Below are 24,544 nucleotides of genomic sequence, written 5' to 3'. Positions count from 1 at the left end.
ATTGCTGTTGCTTAGTGTTTAGCACTCCCACCTCACAGTCAACAGGTTTTGGGGTTTGAATCTATCGAGCCTTTCAATGTGGAGTTTACATGTTCTCCCTGTGTGGACACTCCAGCTTCCTCCCACAGTCCAAAGGCACACGTGTTAACCGTTCATCCTAAAGTAGCTGTATATCTGTGAATGTGTGCTGACCCTGCAACAGACCTATGACCTGTCCAGGATGTTTCCTGCTTTTCACACTATCACAGCTGGGAAACGATAAGTAGCGTTGGCTGATTAAATCCAAATTATATGATGTCACCTTCAGGTGCTTCTGAGAAACAAACTTACTAATAAGCTGTTGAACTCCTGTCAGTCAGCTCTCTGGGTTTATCAACCACAGATGTGTTGTTTATAACAAAACTCTTAATGTTTGTTTGCTTGTTTTGTACACAGGTTTATCTTAAAAAATTCTAATCCCAATGGCATTAACTGTTTAATGAAATAAATCATGTAATGTAAAAAATAAATAAATCACATTTTTTGCTCACGGTAGCTATACCTGAGCTCATGAGCAAGTGAGCTAATTATGTCGGTCAAAGTCAAATGTATGAAAACAAATTGACAAAAACATTCCTGATGCCACTCAATCCACACATGCTCTTATCTCACAGGCTGTGATCCACTGAAATAAACTGAAGCTGTCTCCTTCTCTCTGATGCTTCATATTAAGGTCTGATGCTGGTTTTATTAAGTGCCTGAAACGGGCAGAAATATGTGGGGCCTTGTTCAAAACATCTGGGATGAAGAGTCAGTGAAGACAAACATGATGGAGCTCAGTCAGAGAAAACAGTTTCCAACTGCAAAATAAAAATAAATAAATCAACTGAGAAAAATTTACAATTACAGAATTGACATATTTAACATTTTATTAGTCGTTCCACAAAAGCACTGTGAGTTTGCCTTTGTTTGTAAGTACTGAGCTCAGTTCTGTCGCACTTTTCCAAACAAACATCCCAGTTAAGTTAACGAAGTGAACACAGACCTGAAAGACTTTAGTTGCATGTTTCATTCATGATAGAGCGCTGTGCAAGTCTAATGTCATTAAAGTTTACTCAGAAAAAGTGAAACAGGTGATTCATTGTCCAGAGAAAAATGATGCAAAGAGGAAATATTTAGAGGTAGGCAGGATGATGACAGCGATGCTAATCAGGTGTTGAAAAACAAAAACATGTCATTGCAGCTCAGAAACCTCTCAGAAACTAGCTCATCCAAAACCTGCTGAACTGCATTTCAGTCAAATAAAGCATGTTTTTAGTCCGTGCACGTGTGTCAGAGGTGATGAATGTTTCCACATTCAGAGATTCCTCCTGTCAGTCAACTGGTAAGTAAAGGCAAGTAAAGTCCATGTTGTTGATCAGAGCAGCCTCACAGGGTTAAAATCAGACCTTTCAGTTTTGAACACTTTCAATTTGTTGAGCTTTTTTATCGTAAAAAAACTGTTTGTTTGTTTTTCTCCAGTTTTAACAAGGAAAACCTGCAGCATTTTTCTGTTAATCCAAGAGAGACATGTAGACATCGTTATGGAACCAGAAGATTCAAAATCACTGAATAAATGCTAGAAACTTTCTAACTGACAGACAGACTGCTGTGAATGTTGCTCTCACTCTGAACTGATAATAGCCTGAAAATGCACCGTGCACACATATAAAAACCAAAGAACGGAGGAAAAAAATTAATGGGAACATAATTCATGCCACACAAAAAACATAAAGGCACACACTGGAGAATAAAGCGCTCTAAAGCAGTGCAGAAGTCTGACCTTAGAGTTCATCTGTGACCTGAGTGATGAGGATTATTCAGAGCATGGCTCACAGGTGAGAAGAGTTTAAAAACTGTAGTTTGTACACAGGTTTAACTTGAAAAGTGTTGATCTCAATGACATAAACTGTTTAAATAAAACACCACACATGTCACCCATCTAACTGTGGATCTGTGGCTCATTCAAGGCAGTGTGAAGAACTAAAGAATTAAAAACAAAGAAAAACTATTCTGATGTTACTCAGACAGATTTGTGATCCACTAAAATAAACAGGAATATTTAAATGGAACTGAGTCTGGTCCACCACCTCCACACTTGAAATTTTAAACATTTTAAATTGTCTTTTTAAGACATGTTTATTAATTATTCAGCAGGTTTATTTTGATCAAATGATGATTTTTTTTCATCTGTCTCAGAAATTTAAAATAGAGAAAAAGAAGAGAAAGGGTTAATTAACAAAAGCCAATCAGTCAATCATTCATTAAAAAAGTAAATGAGTGAATAAATAAATACATGAATAAAAACAATATTATCTTATTTTTAACATTCAGAATCTGCCTTCAGACAATGTTCTTTAGATTCTTAAAGGTTGAATCATGAGTTTGTTTTGAGTAGAAAAAGATTCTGCAGATACTTTCTGTTTCTGTTCTTTGTGGAAAAACAGGAACAGCAGCTCTGAGCAGGACATTTGTGGAGGTAAAAGTGAAAATCTGATCAGCTGTTTTCTCTCACACAGCCTCACTAGGAACCACAAAACTCTAAATTCAACTTAATTTGAGTCCCTTTGTTACAGACTTTAGTCCAAGAAGATCAGTACCGTCAATTTGATTTTAATGAATATTAACATCACGTGTTCTACAGACAGGATAACTGATGTAAAACGTTATTTGTGGATGTTTTTATGTCAGATTTGTTCATATTTAAAAATCAGCTTGAGCATGAAAGTGGTCGAGTGTTTTTCACCTCTCCAGAGCACCAGCTCAAAAGGGGTCATAGGTTTTCTCCATTTTCTTTGTACTATTTTTGAATCGTTACCTTACAGTATAAAGCACCTTGAGGCAAGCAGTGTTGTGATTTGATGGCTATATCAATACAATTGCATTATTTTAAATCATGTCAACAGGCCAACATCAGACCACTGACATTTCTAGTATCTATACAAATAGAAATATTAGAGCTCAGTGTGTATTTATATTGACTGGTTGTCAGTGATGCTTTCTTTCTAACAGTGTGGAGTTTTTAGACAGAAAGTTGCAGCACACTCTCTGGATATGCAGGGTCAGTTACTACTTTATAAGTGTATTAATGACATGGCACTGACCTTAATATCCACTGTCAGGAAAGCTGGACATAGAAGGAAGACACAGATGGGGGAAAGGTGAATGGAAAAGTGGGATGAGGAAGTTGGACCCGGCGTTAGGGAAAGAGGAGAAGAAAAGAAAGGGAGATAGAGGATGGAAGAATGTGGACCTGGGCCGAGAGAAGGAGGACAAAGGACAGGGAAAGGAGAACGGGGAAAGCTAATGGGAACATCGGGGATAGGGACAGGGGGACAGGAAAGGTGGACAGAGAAGTGAGACAGGAATGTGGGAAAATAAATGAGAAAGTTGGAGATGGGAGGATGGGTATAGGGAAAGGTGGACCCGGGATGAGGGAAGAAGGACAGAGAACAGGGGAGGGAGATGGAGATGTCGGAAGAGGAAAAGTGAGTGAGAAGGGAAACTGGGGGCGAGAATGAAGGAGGAAGGAACCTGGATGAGAAAAGAGGACAGAGAATCAGCCAGTTCTCAGTCCCGAGGCGTTCCTTAGGTACGCGAAAGGTGACATCCGGCGTTCCTATCCTGGGTTCTGGCTGAGACCTAACCCTAACCTTATCCCAAACTAAAACCTTATCCCTAGCCATAAGCACCACTTTAATGACATTCGAAAGTTTTTTCTAAAGCGCTTTGTGGAAAATAAATATACATGTGTAGATAAATGTTTTCATGTCTATCGGCATCCTGGAGAGGCTGTCTGCATCCACATTTTCCTTACCGGGCCGATATTTAATTGTTAAGTGGAAATCTGCCAGTTCTGCTACCCATCGACACCCTGATGCATTCAGTTTGGCAGTGGACAGCACATAGGTATTGGATTGGATTATTCTACATGGTGAAGAATCCATCCTCGACACAGTCAACAAGATTCACAGGGAAATTCCTCAATCCACTAGACAGACAGATCGCAATGAATTCACCACTCAGGTATGTTGCAGGTCTTTTGTGGTTCTATGTTTATGTGTTTCATTGTGTGTAAAAGGGCTATGGAAATAACAATTTATCTTATTTCTTAGGTGTTTTCAACCTCTGCTGCCACGCTGACGGCGTATGCGGCCAAACGGAAGAAGACAGTCTATATTCTGAGCAGCATGCACAGCGTGGTTCAGACTGATAACACTACCAAAAGGAAGCCAAACACTGTCACCCTTTACAACAAAACAAAGTGTGGCGTGGATGTGATGGACCAGATGGTTCGGGAGTACACTGTCCGCAGAGGAACACGGCGCTGGCCAGTTGCCGTGTTTTATAACATGATTGACATGGCAGCACTGAATGCACATGTGCTGTATCAAGCATGCACCGGGACGAAGGAAAGACGGGTGGACTTCCTGGTGGAGCTTGCAAGAGAGTTGGCTCACTCTCATGTAGCTGCGAAGAAGGCAAGAAAAGAACAGTTGCTTTGGACACAACCCTCCACACCTAGCCCTGGAAAAAGAGCCATGTGTCAGGTCAAACACAAATGCAAGAACAATCATGCCACTGTGCGATGTGTTCACTGCTACAGATACACATGTGGTAAATGCAGACTACAGATACCATGGCAGTGCCAGGATTGTGAGTGATTGCTGAAAATGTTGAAATGTACTCACTCACTTTTTATTATTATTTGTAAATATGTGTACAAATGGTTGGTTTTTTGTACTGTTTTTATCAATAAATCTCAGCAACAAAGGACCTACACCCATGTGTGTTGATTTCTCCCTAAGATGGCAAACTGAAACACTCCAAGTTGGTGACTTTTGGAGATTTATTTCCCTGGATGATTGAGAATGCATCAAGATGAAACACAAAAGAAAGTTCACAGCTTTTAGCAGCTCCAGCACCCCCTCATCCACACACCCCCACTCCCCTCCCTCCAGAATTCCCAGGTAACAACCTAATATACATATGAATGACTAGCCAATTTAGCTTCCACTTGGCTGAAGCTAAAGCTTAGCTAAAAGCCATTTGGCTGCTCTCCGGGTTTTAAAGGTAGAAAGGTAGAAGCCTGGGACTCCTAGTGTTAAAAGCTAGACATTTTAAATGAAAATAAGAAAGAAAGATATTTCTTTGTGCCCCCCTTTCCCTGTTGATGCCCCACCTGCCCCCCTGGCAAAACTTTGCTAGACAAACTTGCTTTAGTTCTTGGGATAACTTTCTGGGAGATGAAATAATGGTTTGGTAGCGAGGCTCCAAATGCTCAACCCGACTGCCGACAGGTCTCGCACGCCACAGCTGCTCTATCACGTGAGGCATACTGCTAAGGTTATGAGCTGAGTTACGCTATGGGATATTTAATGGATCGGATTACATTTTTTATTTCTCTCCGATATCCGATCCAGTAATTTAGGTCAGTATCGAACCGATACCGATACGTAATATCGGATCGGTCCATACCTAGTATTACCACGGGAGATTCAACCTGTTCGGACTCTCTCATTGGTAAGTGTGCAGGACTGTACCAGCTGTAGTTGATGGTTTTCCTTCGAGCAATTCTTTAATGTTTCCTTTTCATCAGCAATGAAGTTTTGTTGATGGTTTTCATTTGCTTTAGCAGCTTTGCCAGAAGTTAAATCTTTATTGAAATCCAGTTTTAGGTTTTTATCTGCATTGACTTTTCTCCCCTGAAGGTTCAGTTAGTTTGATGGAGTCCATAAAAGGTTTAAAGGCACTTACTGGGATTTCTAAAATATCCAGATTTTACGAATTATAGACAAAATTTATATACAGTATAATTATGATCATTTACAGTATAATTGATTGCTTTATTTATTATTTATTCATGTATTGAAATATAAGAAGCAGAACAGTGGAGGCAATCAAAACACTCGCTCACAGAGAAAGAAGGATGAGGGCTTTTACTGGATGTGACTGAACTGTTCAAAAAAAGAAATGGATCAAGAACACAAGAAGCATGATGGAGAAATCATGTCTGCTGTGGCTGCTCATAGGAACTCTGTAATGGTCCTCTCTCTCTTGTTTCTCTATATCAAACATCCGGTTTGCGTAGGAGGTAAACAAGACAGCTGTTTCCTCCTTTCTCTGCTTGAACCCCATCAGTCTGTGTCCTGGAAGTTACTGCTTTTCTCTATTGTTTTGTTAAATGTCAAACTTTGAGGTAATCTGGATGTCGTTTCTCTTTAGCTCTGACCTGTCCTCTGTACTGGGTGCAAGCCAGCACCAGCAAGGTGTTCCTAAGTAGGGCTGGGTTTCGTCACTGATTTCTAGAATTGATTCAATTCCAATTCACAAGTTCCCGAATCGATTCAATCTAGGATTCAATTCAATTCGATTTGATTTGAATCAGGAAAATTTTGCCTCAGACAGTCAGAAATATTATAATTCAGACACATTCAGTACATTTCTATATTTTTATATCTATAAATAGAAATCTGACACTTGCAAGACTTCAGCAAAGGTGTATAAGCATCACAGCAGATGCCTTTGTGTCAAAGAGGATAAAACAGAGAAAAACATGAAGGTGATTTTCCTGGCCTGGGATTTTGTAAAAATATTCTGCAGTAGATCAAAAACGAAAGAAAACCATTAATCAACATATGAACATTACCTGATGCTGCTGAAGTGAAGCAGAGCAAAGTTACAAAGGTTTTATTAGAGACACAGCTGAGCGTTTGCAATTTTGCATAATTTTAAAAAGTTTAAATTTGTTGAGAAGCCCATTGAACAGCAGAAATGGGGCTTTTTTTGGAAGTAAGTAAAAGGAAAAAAAACAGTGTCTGACAGAGCTGTAAACAACTTGTGCGTAACAAGCAAGTGAATAATGCAGAAAACAGATTTTTAGACGGGAAACTGTTCTTGGAGTATACACAGAGAGAGAGAGAGAGAGAGAGAGAGAGAGAGAGAAAGCTGTGCATGAAGTGATTTTTACCGTGGTGGAAGCAAAACAGCGAAACTAAGGGAATTCATGACGATGTTTATGTGAAGTGTAGTTTGGATCTTCTTTTGCTGTTGGTTCAGTCAATATTGTTTGGAGAGAGATCAAACCTGCAGCTTCATAATCACAAGAAGAGCGTAAACACAAAGCGCGGACCCGCCGACGGATCAGAATCAGTGAGTTTTCAGCCATGACCGTGTCATCGGGTGAGAAAGACGACATCTCACTGACCCATCGGCAAACATGCAACCTCCACACAGAAAGACCCCGGCCTGATGTTGGAATTGAACTCAGGACCTTCTTGCTGTGCAGCAACAGTGCTAACCACAGTGCTGCCTTGGTTACAAAACATGTTCACTAAAATTAAAAAGCAATTGTTGAAGAGATAAAATGGTCCTTTCTCGTTTTTATAAATATGATTTTTAACTTACAGTTATTATGCATTTCTTGTATAAAATAAAAAAGATAAAATGTGAGTTACTGCTAATTGTTGTATGTTTATGTAATAACAAATCCCATTCACATTTAAACACTGAATTTAGGCTTGGACATTATATTTAACACTTAGTGTGGAGTTGTCATGTTTTCCCTGACAATTCTCTCTGGACACTCCAGCTTCCTCCTACAGTCCAAAGACACACATGTTACTCCTAAAGTGGCTGCATATCTGTGTACATGTGCTGACCCTGTAACAGACCTGTGACCTATCCAGGATGTATCCTGCTTTTCACACATCAAAGTTGGGATAGGTTGATAGGTAGCGTTGGCTGAGGAAATCCAAATCATGTGACGTCACCCTGAGATGCTTCTGAGAAACAAACTCACTAATAAGCTGTTGAACTGCATGCCAGTCAAACAGATACGTTTACTGTGTTTGTGTTTCAGAGATGATGAAAGTTTCCGCGTTCCTCTTTACATTTTCCATTAGTACACACCCATCCTGACATTCCTCCTGTCAGTCAGCTCTCTGGGTGGAAGAGAACAAAACACATAAATAAATGTTTAAGACAGGAGCTACTTAAACTGTTAATGTTCCTTTATTTGTTTTGCACACAGGTTTATCATTAAAAATCTTACCAACAATGACATAAACTACTTATCTTTATAATCTTTATAGAGAAATAAATAAAGTTGAAATTCGTATGTATTTCTTATGCCCAGCAGCAAAGCCAGACTGTGACTTTAGGCCTGTCTTCTTACAATTACTTGTGTGTGTGTGTGTGTTCTGAGTTTTCATCAGAGCCAGAGGTCAGCTACTCTTCACTGAAGTTTTCCACCAGTCCCACCACATTACACAATATGACACACATTAGCTGGTTCAGTGTTTAAATGCTGTAGGCCACAAATGATGCATTTTTCTGATTATTACAGATACAAACACTTTTTATCCCCTCCTTGAATCGCCACCTTATCGTGGTGGAGGGGTTTGTGTGTCCCAGGGATCCCAGGGGCTATGTTGTCTGGGGGCTTTTGCCCCCTGGTAGGGTCTCCCATGGCAAATTGGTCCTGGGTGAGGGACCCGACAAAGGCAAGGCAAGTTTATTTGTATAGCACAATTCAACAACAAGGTGATTCAAAGTGCTTTACAGAGACATTAGAAACAAAAACAAATAAAAAGCATGATTTAAAATTGATTAAAACAAGCAAATAAACTAACTAACTAATTAACAAACAAACAAACAAACAAAACAGTATATAAAATCAAAACAGATAAAATCAGAACAGTAGATAAAATCAGTAGTTAAATGTAAGTTTTGAAATTTAAGCTTAAAAGTGTGGATTTGGTGCTTTATTCAAATGCAGCTGAGAACAGGTGAGTCTTCAACCTGGATTTAAATAAACTGAGTGTTTCAGCTGATCTGAGGCTTTCTGGGAGTTTGTTCCAGATATAAGGAGCATAAAAGCTGAATGCAGCTTCTCCGTGTCTGGTTCTGACTCTGGGAACTGATAAAAGACCGGATCCAGATGACCTGAGGGATCTGGAAGGTTCATACTGGGTCAGGAGGTCATTGATGTATTTTGGTCCTAAACCATTCAGAGCTTTATAGACCAGCATCAGAACTTTAAAGTCTATCCTCTGACGGACAGGCAGCCAGTGTAAAGACCTCAGAGCTGGACTGATGTGGTCCACTTTTTTGGTCTTAGTGAGGACTCGAGCAGCAGAGTTCTGAATGAGCTGTAGTTGTCTGACTGATTTTTTAGGTAGACCTGTAAAGATGCTGTTACAGTAATCAAGCCTACTAAAGATGAATGCATGGACTAGTTTTTCCAGGTCCTGTTTAGACATCAGATCTTTTATCCTTGAAATATTCTTGAGGTGATAGTAAGCTGACTTTGTTATTGTCTTAATGTGTTTTTCTAAGTTTAGGTCTGCATCCATCACTACACCCAAATTTCTCGCCTGGTTTGTGGTTTTTAGATGTATAGATTGAAGTTCTCTGGTGACCTGTAATCGTTTTTCTTTGGCGCCAAAGACTATTACCTCAGTTTTGTTTTTGTTTAGCTGGAGAAAATTGTGGCACAACCAGTCATTGATTTCCTCAATGCATTTACCAAGAGCCTGCACAGGGCCTTGGTCTCCTGGTGACATTGTGATATATATTTGTGTGTCATCTGCATAGCTGTGATAGTTTATTTTGTTGTTGTTTATAATCTGTGCCAGTGGGAGCATGTAAATGTTAAACAGAAGGGGTCCCAAGATAGAACCTTGGGGAACTCCACATGTGATACTTGTCTGCTCAGATGTGAAGTTACCTATTGATACAAAGTATTTCCTGTTTTCTAAGTATGTTTTGAACCAGTTTAGTACAGTTCCTGAAAGACCTGTCCAGTTCTCCAGTCGTTTGAGTAATATGTTGTGGTCAACTGTATCAAATGCTGCACTGAGATCCAGTAAAACTAAGACTGACATTTTTCCACTGTCTGTATTCAGACATATGTCATTAAACACTTTGGTCAGAGCGGTTTCAGTGCTGTGGTTCTGTCTAAAACCTGACTGGAAGGCATCGTAGCAATTATTCTGTTTTAAGTAATTGAGCTGTTGAGAAACTGCTTTTTCAATGATCTTACTTAAAAATGGGAGATTTGAGATCGGCCTGTAGTTGTTCATTTGTGTCTTGTCAAGATTGTCCTTTTTCAGTATAGGTTTAATTACAGCAGTTTTTAGTGATTCTGGAAACACACCTGATAATAAAGAAAAGTTGACGATCTGTAACAGGTCTGACTCTAAAGTCTTTGAGACCTTTTTGAAAAAACTTGTTGGCAGGACATCTAAACAGCAGGAGTAGGAGTTCAGTTGACCTAAGATGTCCTCCAGGTCTTTGCTGTTAATAGGTTGAAACTGTTTCATGGTGTTTAAACAGTTTTTTGGTGGACACAGTACATATCCTGGATCTGCTGTTGATGTACCAATAGCTTGTCTAATTTTTTGGATTTTTTCTGTGAAGAATTTGGCAAAGTCATTGCAGGCCATGGTCGAATGAAGTTCAGCTGCCACTGACACAGGAGGGTTTGTTAGCCTGTCAACTGTAGAAAATAAGACCCGAGCATTATGGCTGTTTTTAGTGATGATGTCAGAGAAGTAGGACCTCCTTGCACTCCTCAGTTGTAAATTATAATTGTGAAGTTTCTCTTTATAAATGTCATAATGAACCTGGAGGTTTGTTTTTCTCCATCTGCGCTCAGCTTTCCTACACTCTCTTTTTTCATTTTTGTGGAGGTTTGCTGTTTGTGGAGTTTCTCCATGGAGACTTTTTCCTTCCAGAGATAACCTTCACCTTAATGGGAGCAATAGTGTCCATTACATTTAACATGTTAGCATTGAAGCTATTGACGAGCTCATTGACTGACCCTCTGGACAGGTCAGGTGTTAATGGGAAGACCTGGTTAAAAATTGCACTACTGTGTTCAGTTATACACCGTTTTGTGATCACTGTTGTTGATATATTTGTGTGGGCTGAGATTTTACTTTCAAAGAAAACACAGTAATGATCAGACATGCCCACATCAGACACAGTAACCTTAGTAATGATCAGACATGCCCACATCAGACACAGTAACCTTTGTAATGATCAGACATGCCCACATCAGACACAGTAACCTTTGAAATGATCAGACATGCCCACATCAGACACAGTAACCTTTGAAATGATCAGACATGCCCACATCAGACACAGTAACCTTTGAAATGATCAGACATGCCCACATCAGACACAGTAACCTTTGAAATGATCAGACATGCCCACATCAGACACAGTAACCTTTGAAATGATCAGGCCTTTGGAGATCAGTAGGTCAAGAGTGTGTCCTCTATTATGTTGAGTCAGCCCAAAGATTTAGAGAGAGAGAGAGAGAGAGAGAGAGACACGACACAGAAAGACCCCGGCCTGATGTTGGAATTGAACTCAGGACCTTCTTGCTGTGCAGCAAGATTGAGAATGCATCAAGATGAAACACACCCCCACTCCCCTCCCTCCAGAATTCCCAGGTAACAACCTAATATACATATGAATGACTAGCCAATTTAGCTTCCACTTGGCTGAAGCTAAAGCTTAGCTAAAAGCCATTTGGCTGCTCTCCGGGTTTTAAAGGTAGAAAGGTAGAAGCCTGGGACTCCTAGTGTTAATAAATAGTTATCTGAATCTTACAACCAAAGTTTTAATCTGATGTAAAATGTATAGAAATCCATTACTGTATATAGTAACTATTAAGTCTAATATACCCTAGTAAGCTGTAGTACTTTTTCCTTTGGGAAGGTGCCATCTGTGCAGTCTGCAGTTCTGTTGTAGAAAGATTTTGAATCTATTTAATTATTGTAGGAATATAATCGATTTCGGTTCAATTTTTTATACATGCATTAAATTAAAGTTGATTACGTTGATTGAGCAGGTTGCTGGTTCGAGTCCCGGCTCCAACAGTCTCGGTCGTTGTGTCGTTGGGCAAGACACTTCACCCGTTGCCTACTGGTGGTGGTCAGAGGGCCCGGTGGCACCAGTGTCCGGCAGCCTCGCCTTTGTCAGTGCGCCCCAGGGTGGCTGTGGCTACAATGTAGCTGCCATCACCAGTGTGTGAATGTGTGTGTGAATGGGTGGATGACAAAATGTAGTGTAAAACGCTTTGTGGTCCATAGTAAAGCGCTATACAAATACAGGCCATTTACCATTTTTTTATACAAAAAGCAGCAAGATTTTAAATAAACTGTTTTATTGATTGAAAAAACACTATATCGGATTCATATCGGTATCCAAATTTATGATATCAGTATCGTCTCGGACATGGTATCGTGCCATCTCTAGTTAGTACTGGAGGGTCGAATGACTGCAGAGTGGACCCAGATCTGTACCATAGAGAGTAAGTGACACATTAAGAAAAAAAAGTTTTATTTTTCTGATTCTCCTTTATAGATGTGCACTAGCTGTACAGGAGAAAAGGGGATGACAGTTGAGTCAGTGTCACAAACACACACAAAGTTGTGTATTTAAGGGAAATGTAAAGAGAAGCGCTGAAACATTCATCTTCTCTGACACACACAAATAACAAAAATGTCTCTGTTTCACTGGCATGCAGTTCAACAGTTTATGGTGAGTTGGTTTCTCACACACACCTGAAGATGAAGTTGAAGTTGATGAAGTCAAATGCATTGATGAGTGCAGCACTCTGACATCCCAAAAGCTGTACAAATGTGAGAAAATGAGCCACATCTTGTCCAGAGAGCACGACTGTGACTTCATGTTAGACCCTCCTCAGCACTCCCTGAAATAAAACAGAGACACAGACTTTATGATCAGTTTATTTGAACATTTGATCAGGGCCTCAGTCGCAACTGTGTACTTATGTAAACCTGTGATTGTATATTCTTACTCTTTTCTCATCAATGCTATGTTGTGTACGTGCTTGGCTCTCTCTCTGTGGATCTTATCATAAATAAGTATGTCTGTGTTTCATTGTGTGTTTTTTTTAAAGGAGGATATATATTTAGTTTCTTTTCTGTGAAAATGTGATAAAGGTTTGCAGCATTACCCATGATCACAGTAAGTTCACTGGAATCCTGCTCATCCAGTTTGTTTTGTTGTTGTTTGTTGATTGTAGCTGATGTTAGAAAAGCTTTAGAAAGGAGTTCCACCTCCACTACATGCTACATCAACACGTTCTCACTCCTAACTAGTCATATACACGTAAAATCTCTGTCTTGTTCCTGTTTCTTTCATTTAAGGAATATTTCTAAACTGCAACATATGGTCTCCTTAGCTGAACTGGAAAAAATTGTCCATGCATTTGTGTCATCGCGTTTAGATTATTATAATTCCCTGTTTACCAGCTTGGATAAATCATCACTTTCTCGCCTCCAAGCTATACAAAACGCAGCAGCCAGACTACTAACTTGCTCTAGCAAGCGAGCTCACATCACTCCTATTTTATGTTCTTTACATTGGCTCCCAATAGATTTTAGAATTCGTTTTAAAATTATTGTTTTAACGTACAGCGCACTAAATGGCCAAGCCCCAGATTATTTATCCAAGCTTCTCACAAAATACACTACTGCTCGCCGTCTCCAGTCACAGACTAAGAGTTTGTTTGTTTCTCCCAGAACACGTCTGAAGACGAAAGGGGTCTGTGGCACCAATGCTGTGGAAAAGTCTACCTCTACAACTACGTTTGGTTGACTCTGTGGAATCTTTTAAAAAGGTTTGGGGTAATGTGGCCAGCAAGCCTTACAGCTTTCCTGGAAATCACAGCTTTCTTACTTTCACTTTTACTATGTTGTGGGAGGGGTTTCTAGTGGTCTCACCCTATAACTGGGGAGCACTGCGAACATTTCTGATAAGACTGCGACATCTATGCAGAGCAGGCTGAGCTGAGGAAGCACACAGTAAAAGGTAGGTTTACATATCATGATATATTGTTTTGAATTCAGTCTTAAATATTGGCAAATTTTGTTCTCTGGTGACTCTGAACCCAAAAAGGGTGCTTTTATAAAAGGGATCAGTAGAAGAGAGGAGGTAAATGACACAAATGTTCAGAAGCTTGTCCTGGCATCCAACTCATGTTGGATATAAAAGTTTACAGCGGAAACAATAACCTCTAAACAATCTCAGTGCTTCATGTTGTGACATTTCTTCTGTAGGTTAAATAAAACGAGTTCAACACACACACACTTTTAATATAATATATTTATGTGTGTTTATTTATTTGTGTAATTTACAAATTCTTACAATTGTCCATTTTCTTTAATGCTATTGGTTTTTACAGAGATAACGCTTGTAATTTATATGTCAGTAATAGAAAAAAAGGATAAGGGACTATCAACAAAGCGCAACACCGAAAGAAAAACTCATCAATTATATGATAAGAGGACAACAAACTGCAAGCTGGTTTTCAGCTTGCATTAAAAATAATTCATTAAAAGTAATTGTTCTCCTCTAACCTGGAGCATTAATGTCTCAGGTCTCTAAATGTAGCTGGCTGTGAGACAAGTGTGCAAGCACTGTTTGCAAAGTGCAACACTAAGAGTAACATTGTCATTGTCCAACTTGTACAAAGGAGCAAAGTGACATTTGGAACTAAGTTGTGTGCACATCAATGTTTCTGCAAAATTTAGGCGCCCTCGGGTGTTGAAGAACGGAATCACATGTTAATCTATTCTGTCAATCTATGTCTGAGGACAATGAAAGTATTGAAATTTTTCCATGCAGATTTATACTACATGTATACTTAAAAATAGTACTTATTATTTCAAATACTAATGTTACATTTTGCTCCATTTTCCTTTGACTGTAAAGATGAACAGACAATAAGATGGAACATAACAATGATAACACAGCAACTGGAGCGGGAGGAGGAAGTGAAACCAATTCTGTGACAAAGAACAAAAGTAATCAGAATTTTTTTTTTTTTTTTTTAAAGAACATTTGTTAAAAATGTTGATGATACTACTGATTTGATAGTTTAAACTTCAGTTGTTTTGTAATTTGTTTGTTTGTTTAAAAAAAAAAAAAAAAAAAAAGCTTCAACGATGCGGTTTTTTATAATCTGTAGTGTAATCTACTGATGTTCTTGTGTTTGTTTCAGAGCTGTCTAAACTCACACTTTTGTTAATTGGTGACTCAAACTCTATTGAGATTGGACCAAAAAACATCTTACTTGACCATGAAGAGAGAAGAAACGTGGAACAGTTTTCATCCAAATTATATGATTTGGGTGGTCGACACATCTCTGTCATTAACATGCTTGGTTTAGAAAACATTGAAGAAATCCCGGTAAACCAGGGAATTGATGCCTTTCTATTAGTGTTACCATATGGTCTGCATAACAGCCATTACAGCTCGAGAGTTCAGCAGCTAGAAAGAGCTTTTGGGAAAAGATCGCTTCTTAATGTAATGACAGTTGTGACTCATGGGCCAGGGGAAAAATGTGAAAGTGCACTGGCAGACCTGAAAGCTCACAGCGGTTTTAATGAAAAAAGATTTCACACGTGCACAAGATGCATGACAGATGCCAACGACATAATAGATCTGTTAGAAAAAATAGATGTCATGGTCTCTGAGAACAACTGCTGCAGTGAACATGATGAGCAGAGAGAACACCCGGACTGCAAATGTGACAAGGAAAAAGGGATCAGACATGGTGAGATTTTAGTGTATAACTGGATTATTATATTAAAGTGATGATTTTAACATTTTTGAAAAAAGTTTGGTAATTATATTTGTAGCATTTGGGTTTTTGAGGGAATGCTGTATTTTTTTTAAACTTTTATGAACACTTGATCCTGAATTTGTCCTCTTGTGGAGTTATGTAATAATGACATAAGAGCTTATCACATTTTACAACTTTAATCTCAGTTTCACAAGGTGGCAAAACACATCTTAGAACCCAGAAACATTATTCCTCCCACTTTCCTTCTTGCTGGGTGTGAGTGGAATCCCCTCGTGGTCTGACACATTCTCACAATGCTTACTAAATGAAAGAGGGGTTTGTTTTTGTTTTGTTTTTAAAAAAAAAAAAAAAAAAACTATAGTTTTTGCATTTTGGGTTTTTTTTGGTTGTTTAATTTTATTCCTTCAAAGGGGAATAAAATTAAAAAGCGCCTTCACTGCTGATCACAAACCACATACAAAATAAGGACAAGACAGAAACTAATCACAGAATAAGGAGTTAGGGGAATTAGAAATAAGCCTAAAGCACATAAGACAAAAGACTGTCAACTTAAGACATGCAATAACTATCACTGAGACCAGGCTTAAGACAGAAGCTAAACCATCACAGACAGCACACTAGAAGAACAGAATGAGAATGCAAGAGGTGATTAACAAGCCTATTGTCAATTAGGTGACGAACTTAAGGTGCAGAAACCAGGAAATTAATAAATACATAAGGACTATAAACATCACACCATAATAACTAAGAAATAACACAAAGCTAAATAATAATTATAAATAATAATTCTAAATAATAATTATAATTAATAATTATAATTAATAATTATTATTAATAATAATAAATAATTAATAATAATAATAATAAATAATAACTCAAAATATCCCCAAACCTAAAACTCTTGGTCCTGTATTTTTTTTTTTTTAAATATTTTGTAAAGACTTGATTTGTCTTTTCACAAAGTGCTCTATATCTGCAATAACATCATATAACTTACACAATGAATACTGCAAAAGGAAAAAAAATTAAAGGGTCCGTTAGATGAGAAAATTTCAACATATATTGAATATATAGTAGGTAGGGATGGGTATCGTTTAGGTTTTATCCGATACCGGTGCCAAACCGGTACTTTTGAAACGGTGCCGGTGCTTAAAGAATGGAGAACACAAAATTGGTCCAAAAACCTCTCATGTTCAGCTGTTTTTTTGTAAAAAGATTACAATTTTAGCCTTTTCTGCAGCTATGGGGCATATATGGTATCACTCTTGGCTGGAAGCAGTGCTTGATCAATGGGGGGGGGGGAAATTCCACTTTTTCTTTGGTCATTTTAGCCTTTTTGGCCAGGGTGAAGGGAGTATCTGCCATCAAACAAGAAGACAGCCACGTGTAGCTATGATGATGTTTGCCATTTCACCTTACATGCATTAATGTAACGTGGTGAGCCTACTCAACGTAAATTACACACGAACAACATTAAGCTACTCACGCAGAGAAGAACGCCTGCTGCTGGCATCATCTGTCATCATTTCTGCTACACTGGCAGGGCTAGGGGCCAGGACTCTACTCTTCGGGTTCTTAGGGGATGTTGCTAACTCCGGGTCCGATAACAGGCACCACACCTGCAGTAGATGTGCTCTGTGAGGTCTCGCAGCAAGCTATCAAATATGGTGCATTTCTCGGCTTTTTTAAAAAAAAAAAAAAAAAAAAAAAAAAAAAAAAAGGGCACCGAAATGTGCACTGCTTTTCGGTCTGGTTACTACTGTTTATGTCAGATGGCACCGGTACCCATCCCTAATAGTAGGTGACTCGTGTTATAAAACTATGCTATGACCTGGTCCAATCTTTTTCTTCTTACATGATCCTTCATCAGAAGAAAGGGAGAATCCGACTGACAATCTAAAGGTAGGATTCTTTTTATGTACATGGACGGTCTTTCCGTACACTTTTAAAAATAAAAATAAAAAAAACCCGCATGTTAGATTTACTTAATTCTGTAGTGGTCATTGTGTACAACCAATTGTTTTGCTTTAGCAGAAACAAACAACTTAGTCAAATCAACTCAAATTATTCATATTAAATAAACCTGTGCATTTTTTGTTGATGAAACGGGATTGAAACATATTTAGATGAAGCAAGTTGAGGTCTTGGAATATTTTAAATCCATCACAATTTTGTAATTTTATTCCAACACTATTCAATAACCTTTACCCCAATACTACTTGTTAGAGCCAATCTATAGAGAAATATTTGTGATACTGTTTCAGTTCTTATGTTACATGTTTGATTTTGTATAATATGTTGTTAGAGAATATATGCTGCATGTTTGATTTGTGTCAGGTAGGAAAACATTACAGCGCATGTGTGGTAGCAGGTCAGAATGAGCCAGGACAGCAATGGAAATGTGAGCTGCAGCAGCAAATAGTTTTTTTGACTGTGACATCATTTGTTTGTATGTACGAATCAGAAATAAATCTGGACAGCTCCCATTAAGAAGTGGAATAATTATTTTTTTCAAAGCTTGGGACAGAAATTTGCCACTACATTACTTGGCCACTTAAATACTACATGTTGTCTTTATATTACATAATGTTGAACAAAGTCTAGAGTGTGTTTAACATAAAAAGCAATTGGATTTACAATGACTACCATCCTATCTTTATCCGGGTTGCAGAAGTGAAAGGTTAAGAGGCAGGGTACACCCTGGACAGTTTACCAGTCTATCACGTAGAGACAAACAACCATTTGCACTCACTTTCATGGGCGATTTGGAATCACCAATTAACATAATTGTAATTGCATGACTTTTAACTGTGGGAGGAAACCCGAGTACCCAGAGAGAACCCACTGCAAACTAGCAAGAGTGTGGATTTGAACCTAGGATCTTCATGCTGTGAGGCAATAGCACTAGCCACCATGCCACCCATCCAGGCTTATTGAAGTACGAAAGCTATGATTTCTGTACATTTGTCCTTGACAGGTTAAACCACAATAAATAGCGATAGCATACATTTGGTGTGTGTAGTTCTCTGCCACTTACAACAAGTGATTTTCCTGCAGTTTAAAATCTCATGTGATCTTGTGAATTTCATGAGTCCAGCAACTAACCACTCTGACTAGATTGTATCCTAAACAAGAACAAATTAAGTTGTTGAATTTCTTATAGATCCTACATGATTTAATTATGTTCACCATAGAAACGTGAAATTATTTTGTTCACATTACTTTTGTATGATGTTAGCAATAAAATATTATAATTTCTGCCAATTAGTAAAATTTTTTCTTTTTTTTTTTTCTTTTTTTTTTTTAAATACAGACTTTGAATATTTCTGATAGGAGAAACCGTCAGCAATTTCAAGCAAAAAGTGAAACACTGCTCAGAAGACTTAACCTTCAACACAAACAGCAGAAAATGTCACCAGCAGACTTTCTTAAAATAGGCCCTCCTGTGAAACAGGGCCATGACACATCTGAGAACGCTCTAGCTCATACATTTATTCAGAGGTTGATGATGTTAGACTACAGAGCCAGATACATTCCTGTAAGACAAGACAATCCTGATGTGATTTGTTCACAGTCTGTCCCAGTGACTGGCAGTGAAGACGATGATCTATTTAGTGACATTGTAGACTCTGATAACTCAATACAATCTCATGTGCATCCAATGGATGTTCAGATGGCAGTATTTCACTGTTCAGATAACTTTCTGAAGCAGAACCTGGTTACAAAGCTATCCCAGTGTCAGTACGCCTTACCTTTGCTTGTCCCTGACCCAGTCACAAAGGATATTGAATGTCCTCTGTGGACATTCAGGCAAATAACAAAAACATGGAAGATAGCTAAAATCGAAGATAATTCAAATGTTGTCAACATGAAGAGTATGCCAATCTGCAAAGCCGAGACACCCATGGTGTCATTCTTCCGCCTGGGTTCACTGCCAGTGTCAAAATCTCAGCTCATGAACACCGTGATCAATGACCGTCACAGCACCTTCTTCCACAGGAACTGCCCAGGTAGCACCAAATGTTGCCTGCTGATGGATGGTGTGGCAGAGATTGCCTGGTACTGCCCTGCTGGAAAACCCAATGACTCCTTCACTGACTGCATTGCCTTTTGTAATCTACATGGTGATGCTCTGTCATTTGAAAAACAGCGTGAGATACTGACAGAAAAATCATCAGTCACTGTTGTTCTTGTGCCAACTCTGGAAAAAGGCCAGAAAAGTACCACAGTAATCCAAGACCTTTACAGGTCACCAAAGCCTCTCATTATTCTCGTTGCTGATAAGGACCATGGTGCAGTTCAAGTCAAAGATGGAAAATACAAAGTGGGTCTGAAAGACAGAAGCCAGTCAGATGTTTCTGAAGGATTGAAAGGAATTATCAGAAAGATTTTATCTGGACCCCATAGATCCTTTCAGCCTGAATCCATGGCTAAAGTCCCTGGAGTCACAGTGGATGAAGATGATGAAGTCTGTCAAAAAGGGAAATCAGCTGCATTGAAAACAGTTAATATGCTTCAAGGGATGGAAATTTCAAAGATCAAAGTTACATTTCTACCTTGTCAAGGCGATCTGTGGCATGAGTGGTGTAAAATAAATAAAGAGCTGTATCACCTTGAAGGAAACATTGAGAAGGAAAACGGTGAGAAACAGCAGCAGCTGATGCAAATAAGACAAAATCAGTGCAAAGCTTCATGTAGTGAACTGATGAAGTCATTCACAAAAACCCTCTTGTCTTTGCCATCAAAAGAGAAGGAGTACTTCCTGAAATGGACTCAGATCTTAATAGATGCCCTATCCACAGATGATCTTTCTTTGATTCTTCAATGCTATGATGAAAAGTGGACTGAGGTCTTGACTCTGAAGAAGAAACACGACAAATCTGATCTGTTAACAAGCAAACAAACAGAGCTTGAAGAAATATCCAAAACACTGCAGTCTGCAACCTTTGGCCTGGAACACATCTTCAGAGAAATGGGACAGATCTATGAAGCCCATAGAGCAGTACAAACAGAGAGTAGCCACACTGAGTGGGTTAAATATCCTGAACTGGCTGCAGATCTGATGATTTCAGGACACCCAGTGGAGCTGATGGATGGTGATGCAGGTCATGTGCCTCTAACATGGATCTCTGGTCTTTTAGATGAAGTCATCAAGAAACTAGGCGACCAGAGAGTTTTTGTGTTGTCAGTTTTGGGCGTACAAAGCAGTGGAAAATCAACAATGCTGAATGCCATGTTTGGATTGCAGTTTGCAGTGAGTGCAGGCAGGTGCACCAAAGGTGCCTTCATGCAGCTGGTCAAAGTGTCAGAGGAAATCAAGAAAGACTTCCAGTTTGACTATTTTCTAGTGGTGGACACTGAAGGACTGCGGGCTCTTCAGGTGGCAGGAAATACTCTTCATCATGACAATGAATTAGCAACATTTGTTGTTGGCCTAGGAAGCTTGACACTGATCAACATCTTTGGTGAGAATCCAGCTGACATGCAAGATGTCCTGCAGATTGTTGTTCAGGCTTTCATGAGGATGAAGAAAGTTAAACTTTCTCCGAGTTGTGTGTTTGTTCACCAGAATGTGACAGATATGGCAGCTACTGAGAAAAACATGGATGGGAAAAGACGCCTGCAAGAAAAACTGGACCAGATGGCTCAGCTAGCTGCTAAAGAGGAAGTGTGTGATGCTGAGTGCTTCAGTGACATCATTTCCTTTGATGTGCAAACAGATGTGAAATACTTTGCTCAGTTATGGGAGGGAAGTCCACCGATGGCTCCTCCAAATCCAGGCTACAGTGAGTGTGTCCAAGAGCTGAAAAACATCATCCTGTCTAAGGCTAAACAGTCCACTGGTGTAAAACTGTCCCATTTCAAAATCAAAATTTATGACTTGTGGAAAGCCCTGATGAATGAGCACTTTGTTTTCAGCTTCAAAAACACATTGGAAATCGCAGTTTACAGAAAACTTGAGGTTGAATATGGAAACTGGACCTGGGCCCTGAGGAGCAACATGCTGACTATTGAAAACCAGCTTCACAACAAAATTGAAAATGAAGAACTTCACAAAATTAAGCGTAGTGATTTTTTTAAAGAAATGAGCAAAACATCTGAAAAAATCAAAAACGATATGTCAAAGTACTTTGAGGATGACAAAGACAAAGAAATACTGGTTCAGTGGAGAGGCCGATTTGAAAATAAAATAAAGGAGTTCCAAGAGGAACTGGAGAGAGGAACAGAAAGAAAACTGGATGAAGTTATTCAGCAGAAGACAGCTTGTAAAAAGCTGGATGATAAGAAGAAAGACTCTGAGAACAAGCTGCTACAAAAGAGCAAAGAGCTTGCTCATCAGTTAAAAGACAAACCAAAAGATGACAGGGAACTTCAAAAACAGTTCGATGGTGTTTGGAGCGACTTGGTGAGAGAATTAACTAGAGATACACAACCCATTAAGGACATCAATCTTGAAGATGACCAGGCAAATATCCTTCATATCCTTGGTTTCGAATGGGATCTTATAATTTATTCTAAAAACAGCAGCAAATACAAAACAATATCCCAGGTCGGTGATTACACTGACTACGTAGTCCTTCGCAAGCACCAAGAAACAAGAGAACAGAAGTTTGCCAGGCAAGTGTATGCATATATTGAAGATAAAACTGAAAAACTAAAATATCAGTTTAAAGGACTTCTTGAGCATGCGGACCAGCAACTGATCATATCACTAATAACCAATGTTGAAAACCAGTCTCTTGATGCCATTATGAAGAAACCTGTAGCAACAAGAGGCTACAGTCCAACTTACTTACAAGAAGTGGCCCAAAATGTTCAGCAGACAGTGACACAGTTTGAACAAAACAAGAAGTATGCTTTCAAGAAGGAGTTCACAGTTGATCTCTTATTGTATGTGTTTGACAGGGCAGCCATTTGGCTTTCAGAGTCTCACAAAAAATTCACAGTGAAAAATGATGCACACACTTACTTTGAGAGTAAAAAACCACAATACTACAACATTTTTAGAAGCTTCTGCAAAGGAAACTCATCTGCTGTTGTGTTTGGAGAAATGATCTGTGGGAAACTGAAGGTTTCTATTGTTGAGGCTGTTTGTAACAAGACTGCCATTGAGTTCGCTGGAGAGATGAGGTGCACTTTCCCAGCATTCAATGGGAACAGACTGAAATTAGAGAAACATTTGTTGAAGTCACTTGCAGAGAAAGGGGACTTTGATGCTTTCATCACCTACATCCGAAATCCGAGGAAGCAAGTAGAAGCTTTTATCAAAGAGAAAGTAAACACACACATGCTTGGAGAGCACAAAGATAAAGCACTAAGTATACTCAGGAAAAATGTGGATGATATCAACAAACTTGTCAGTCAAGCTTTATTTGACGCAACAAATAACGTCACAACACAGAACGGAGACATCGACATGTGGGCAAAGGAATTTTCCAGTTTCCTTAAAGATAAACTGACTCTTGAATCTATCTCTTGTCAAAACTTCATGGACATAAACAATTTCGAATTTCTTAAAGAAGAGATTGAGAAAGGTCTTATATCCATCAAAGAGGAGCCGAATCGGCTTTCCTTGGATAAGATCAAGAAATTCAGACTGAGACCTGATCAAGTCCTCATCGATCAGCTGTGTGACTGCTGCTGGGAAACCTGCCCGTTCTGTTCAGCTGTTTGTACCAACACTATGAAAGAGCATGTGATTAAGGACAAAATTGATCACAGCTGCCCCTTTCATCGATCTAAAGCAGTCAATGGTGTGTATTACAGCAACACTAAGGAAATCAGTGTTAATTTCTGCACAACAGAAGTTGCAAGTGATAGAAGCTTTCACCCAGATGGAGTTTCAGAGGAGCTTTTTCTTTATAAAGAGTACAGAAAAGCTGGGCCGAGGTTTGCTAACTGGAGCATTACTCCTGATGAGTATACATCGAAGTACTGGATATGGTTTGTTTGCAAATTTAAGAAGAGGCTAGAAGAGCACTATGGTTTAAGTTTCACAGGACGTGGTGAGATTCCCCCTAAATGGACAAAATTCACTAAAGCAGAGGCTATTCAAAGTCTGGATGAAATGTACCATACGTCCTGAATGAGTCAGAACATTTTCAACTCTGCTGAAAATCACAACACCTGTTCTCAGTTGATTATTCACAAAATAGATAATGATTACATATAATACTGATTGAAACATTTAATGTGAAGAATCAATAAGTGATTAAACTGGTAAAAAGAAAACTGCTTCTTAGACATGAACACACAGGCGAGAATATTGGAACAATAATCATTTTAAGAATGCAGTGAGAAATATGTCAATGTTAATATTAAATCACTGTGTAATCAACAAAGTTTGATTAGGAAATTTCTCGTGTAGGAAAAGCAGAAGAATTTTTTTTTTATTATTATTTTTGAAGAAAAACACAAAGAGCACCAATGAAATTATTTTATGTAAGGATGGTTTAAAATTGTATTTAATCATATCTGAAAATTTTTAACTTTAGCTCATGCAGAATACATGAATAGTGTTCTTCATACCCTATTTTTTGATATTGTATGGAAGTTATATTAGTTTGCTAACCGGCTTATGTAATTTGAAACCACACCAATATTTTCTTGAGTGTTTCAGTACTGAAAATCCTATATTGTCTATATCCTTGAAAGTTTTATTATTTGCATTTTAAATGGGTATGATTTTTTTTTTTTTTAATTAACACGAACAGAGAGATATTATATGCTTCTGATACATTAAAGCTATTTTTCTGCTGCTCCTGTCTCACAAGGGTTCACCGCACCAAATAGCTCCTCATGCTTGATTTTGGTTGAGGTTTAAGCCAGATGCCTTTCCTTGTGCAACCCTGAAAGGGTCTTCAGCTGTAACTGAACCAACAACACTTTTGCTTGTCA

General features: G+C 38.7%; 1 protein-coding gene across 2 annotated transcripts in view; it reads left to right on the top strand.

The window, feature by feature from the left end:
• Positions 1–24,341, top strand: part of LOC309705814 (interferon-induced very large GTPase 1-like) — a 66,714-nt gene extending 42,373 nt beyond the window's left edge. Inside the window, exons 1-4 of one of the 2 annotated variants that reach the window (XM_082531807.1) lie at positions 14,773–14,864; positions 15,062–15,616; positions 17,517–17,548; positions 18,960–24,341. In XM_082531807.1, coding sequence (XP_082387933.1) covers positions 14,789–14,864; positions 15,062–15,616; positions 17,517–17,548; positions 18,960–23,732 — 5,436 coding nt within the window. In that variant the 5' untranslated portion in view covers positions 14,773–14,788 and the 3' untranslated portion in view covers positions 23,733–24,341. Of the gene's footprint in view, positions 1–14,772; positions 14,865–15,061; positions 15,617–17,516; positions 17,549–18,959 lie in introns of those variants that run through there. The other variant, XM_082531810.1, reaches the window with a different exon arrangement.
• Positions 24,342–24,544: the final 203 nt, after the last annotated feature.

The sequence above is a fragment of the Aulonocara stuartgranti genome, assembly GCF_965226115.1.
Source record: "Aulonocara stuartgranti genome assembly, chromosome: 4".
Lineage (NCBI taxonomy): Eukaryota > Metazoa > Chordata > Actinopteri > Cichliformes > Cichlidae > Aulonocara > Aulonocara stuartgranti.
Note: the sequence above shows the minus strand (reverse complement) of the source record. Positions and strands in the feature narration are given on the sequence as shown.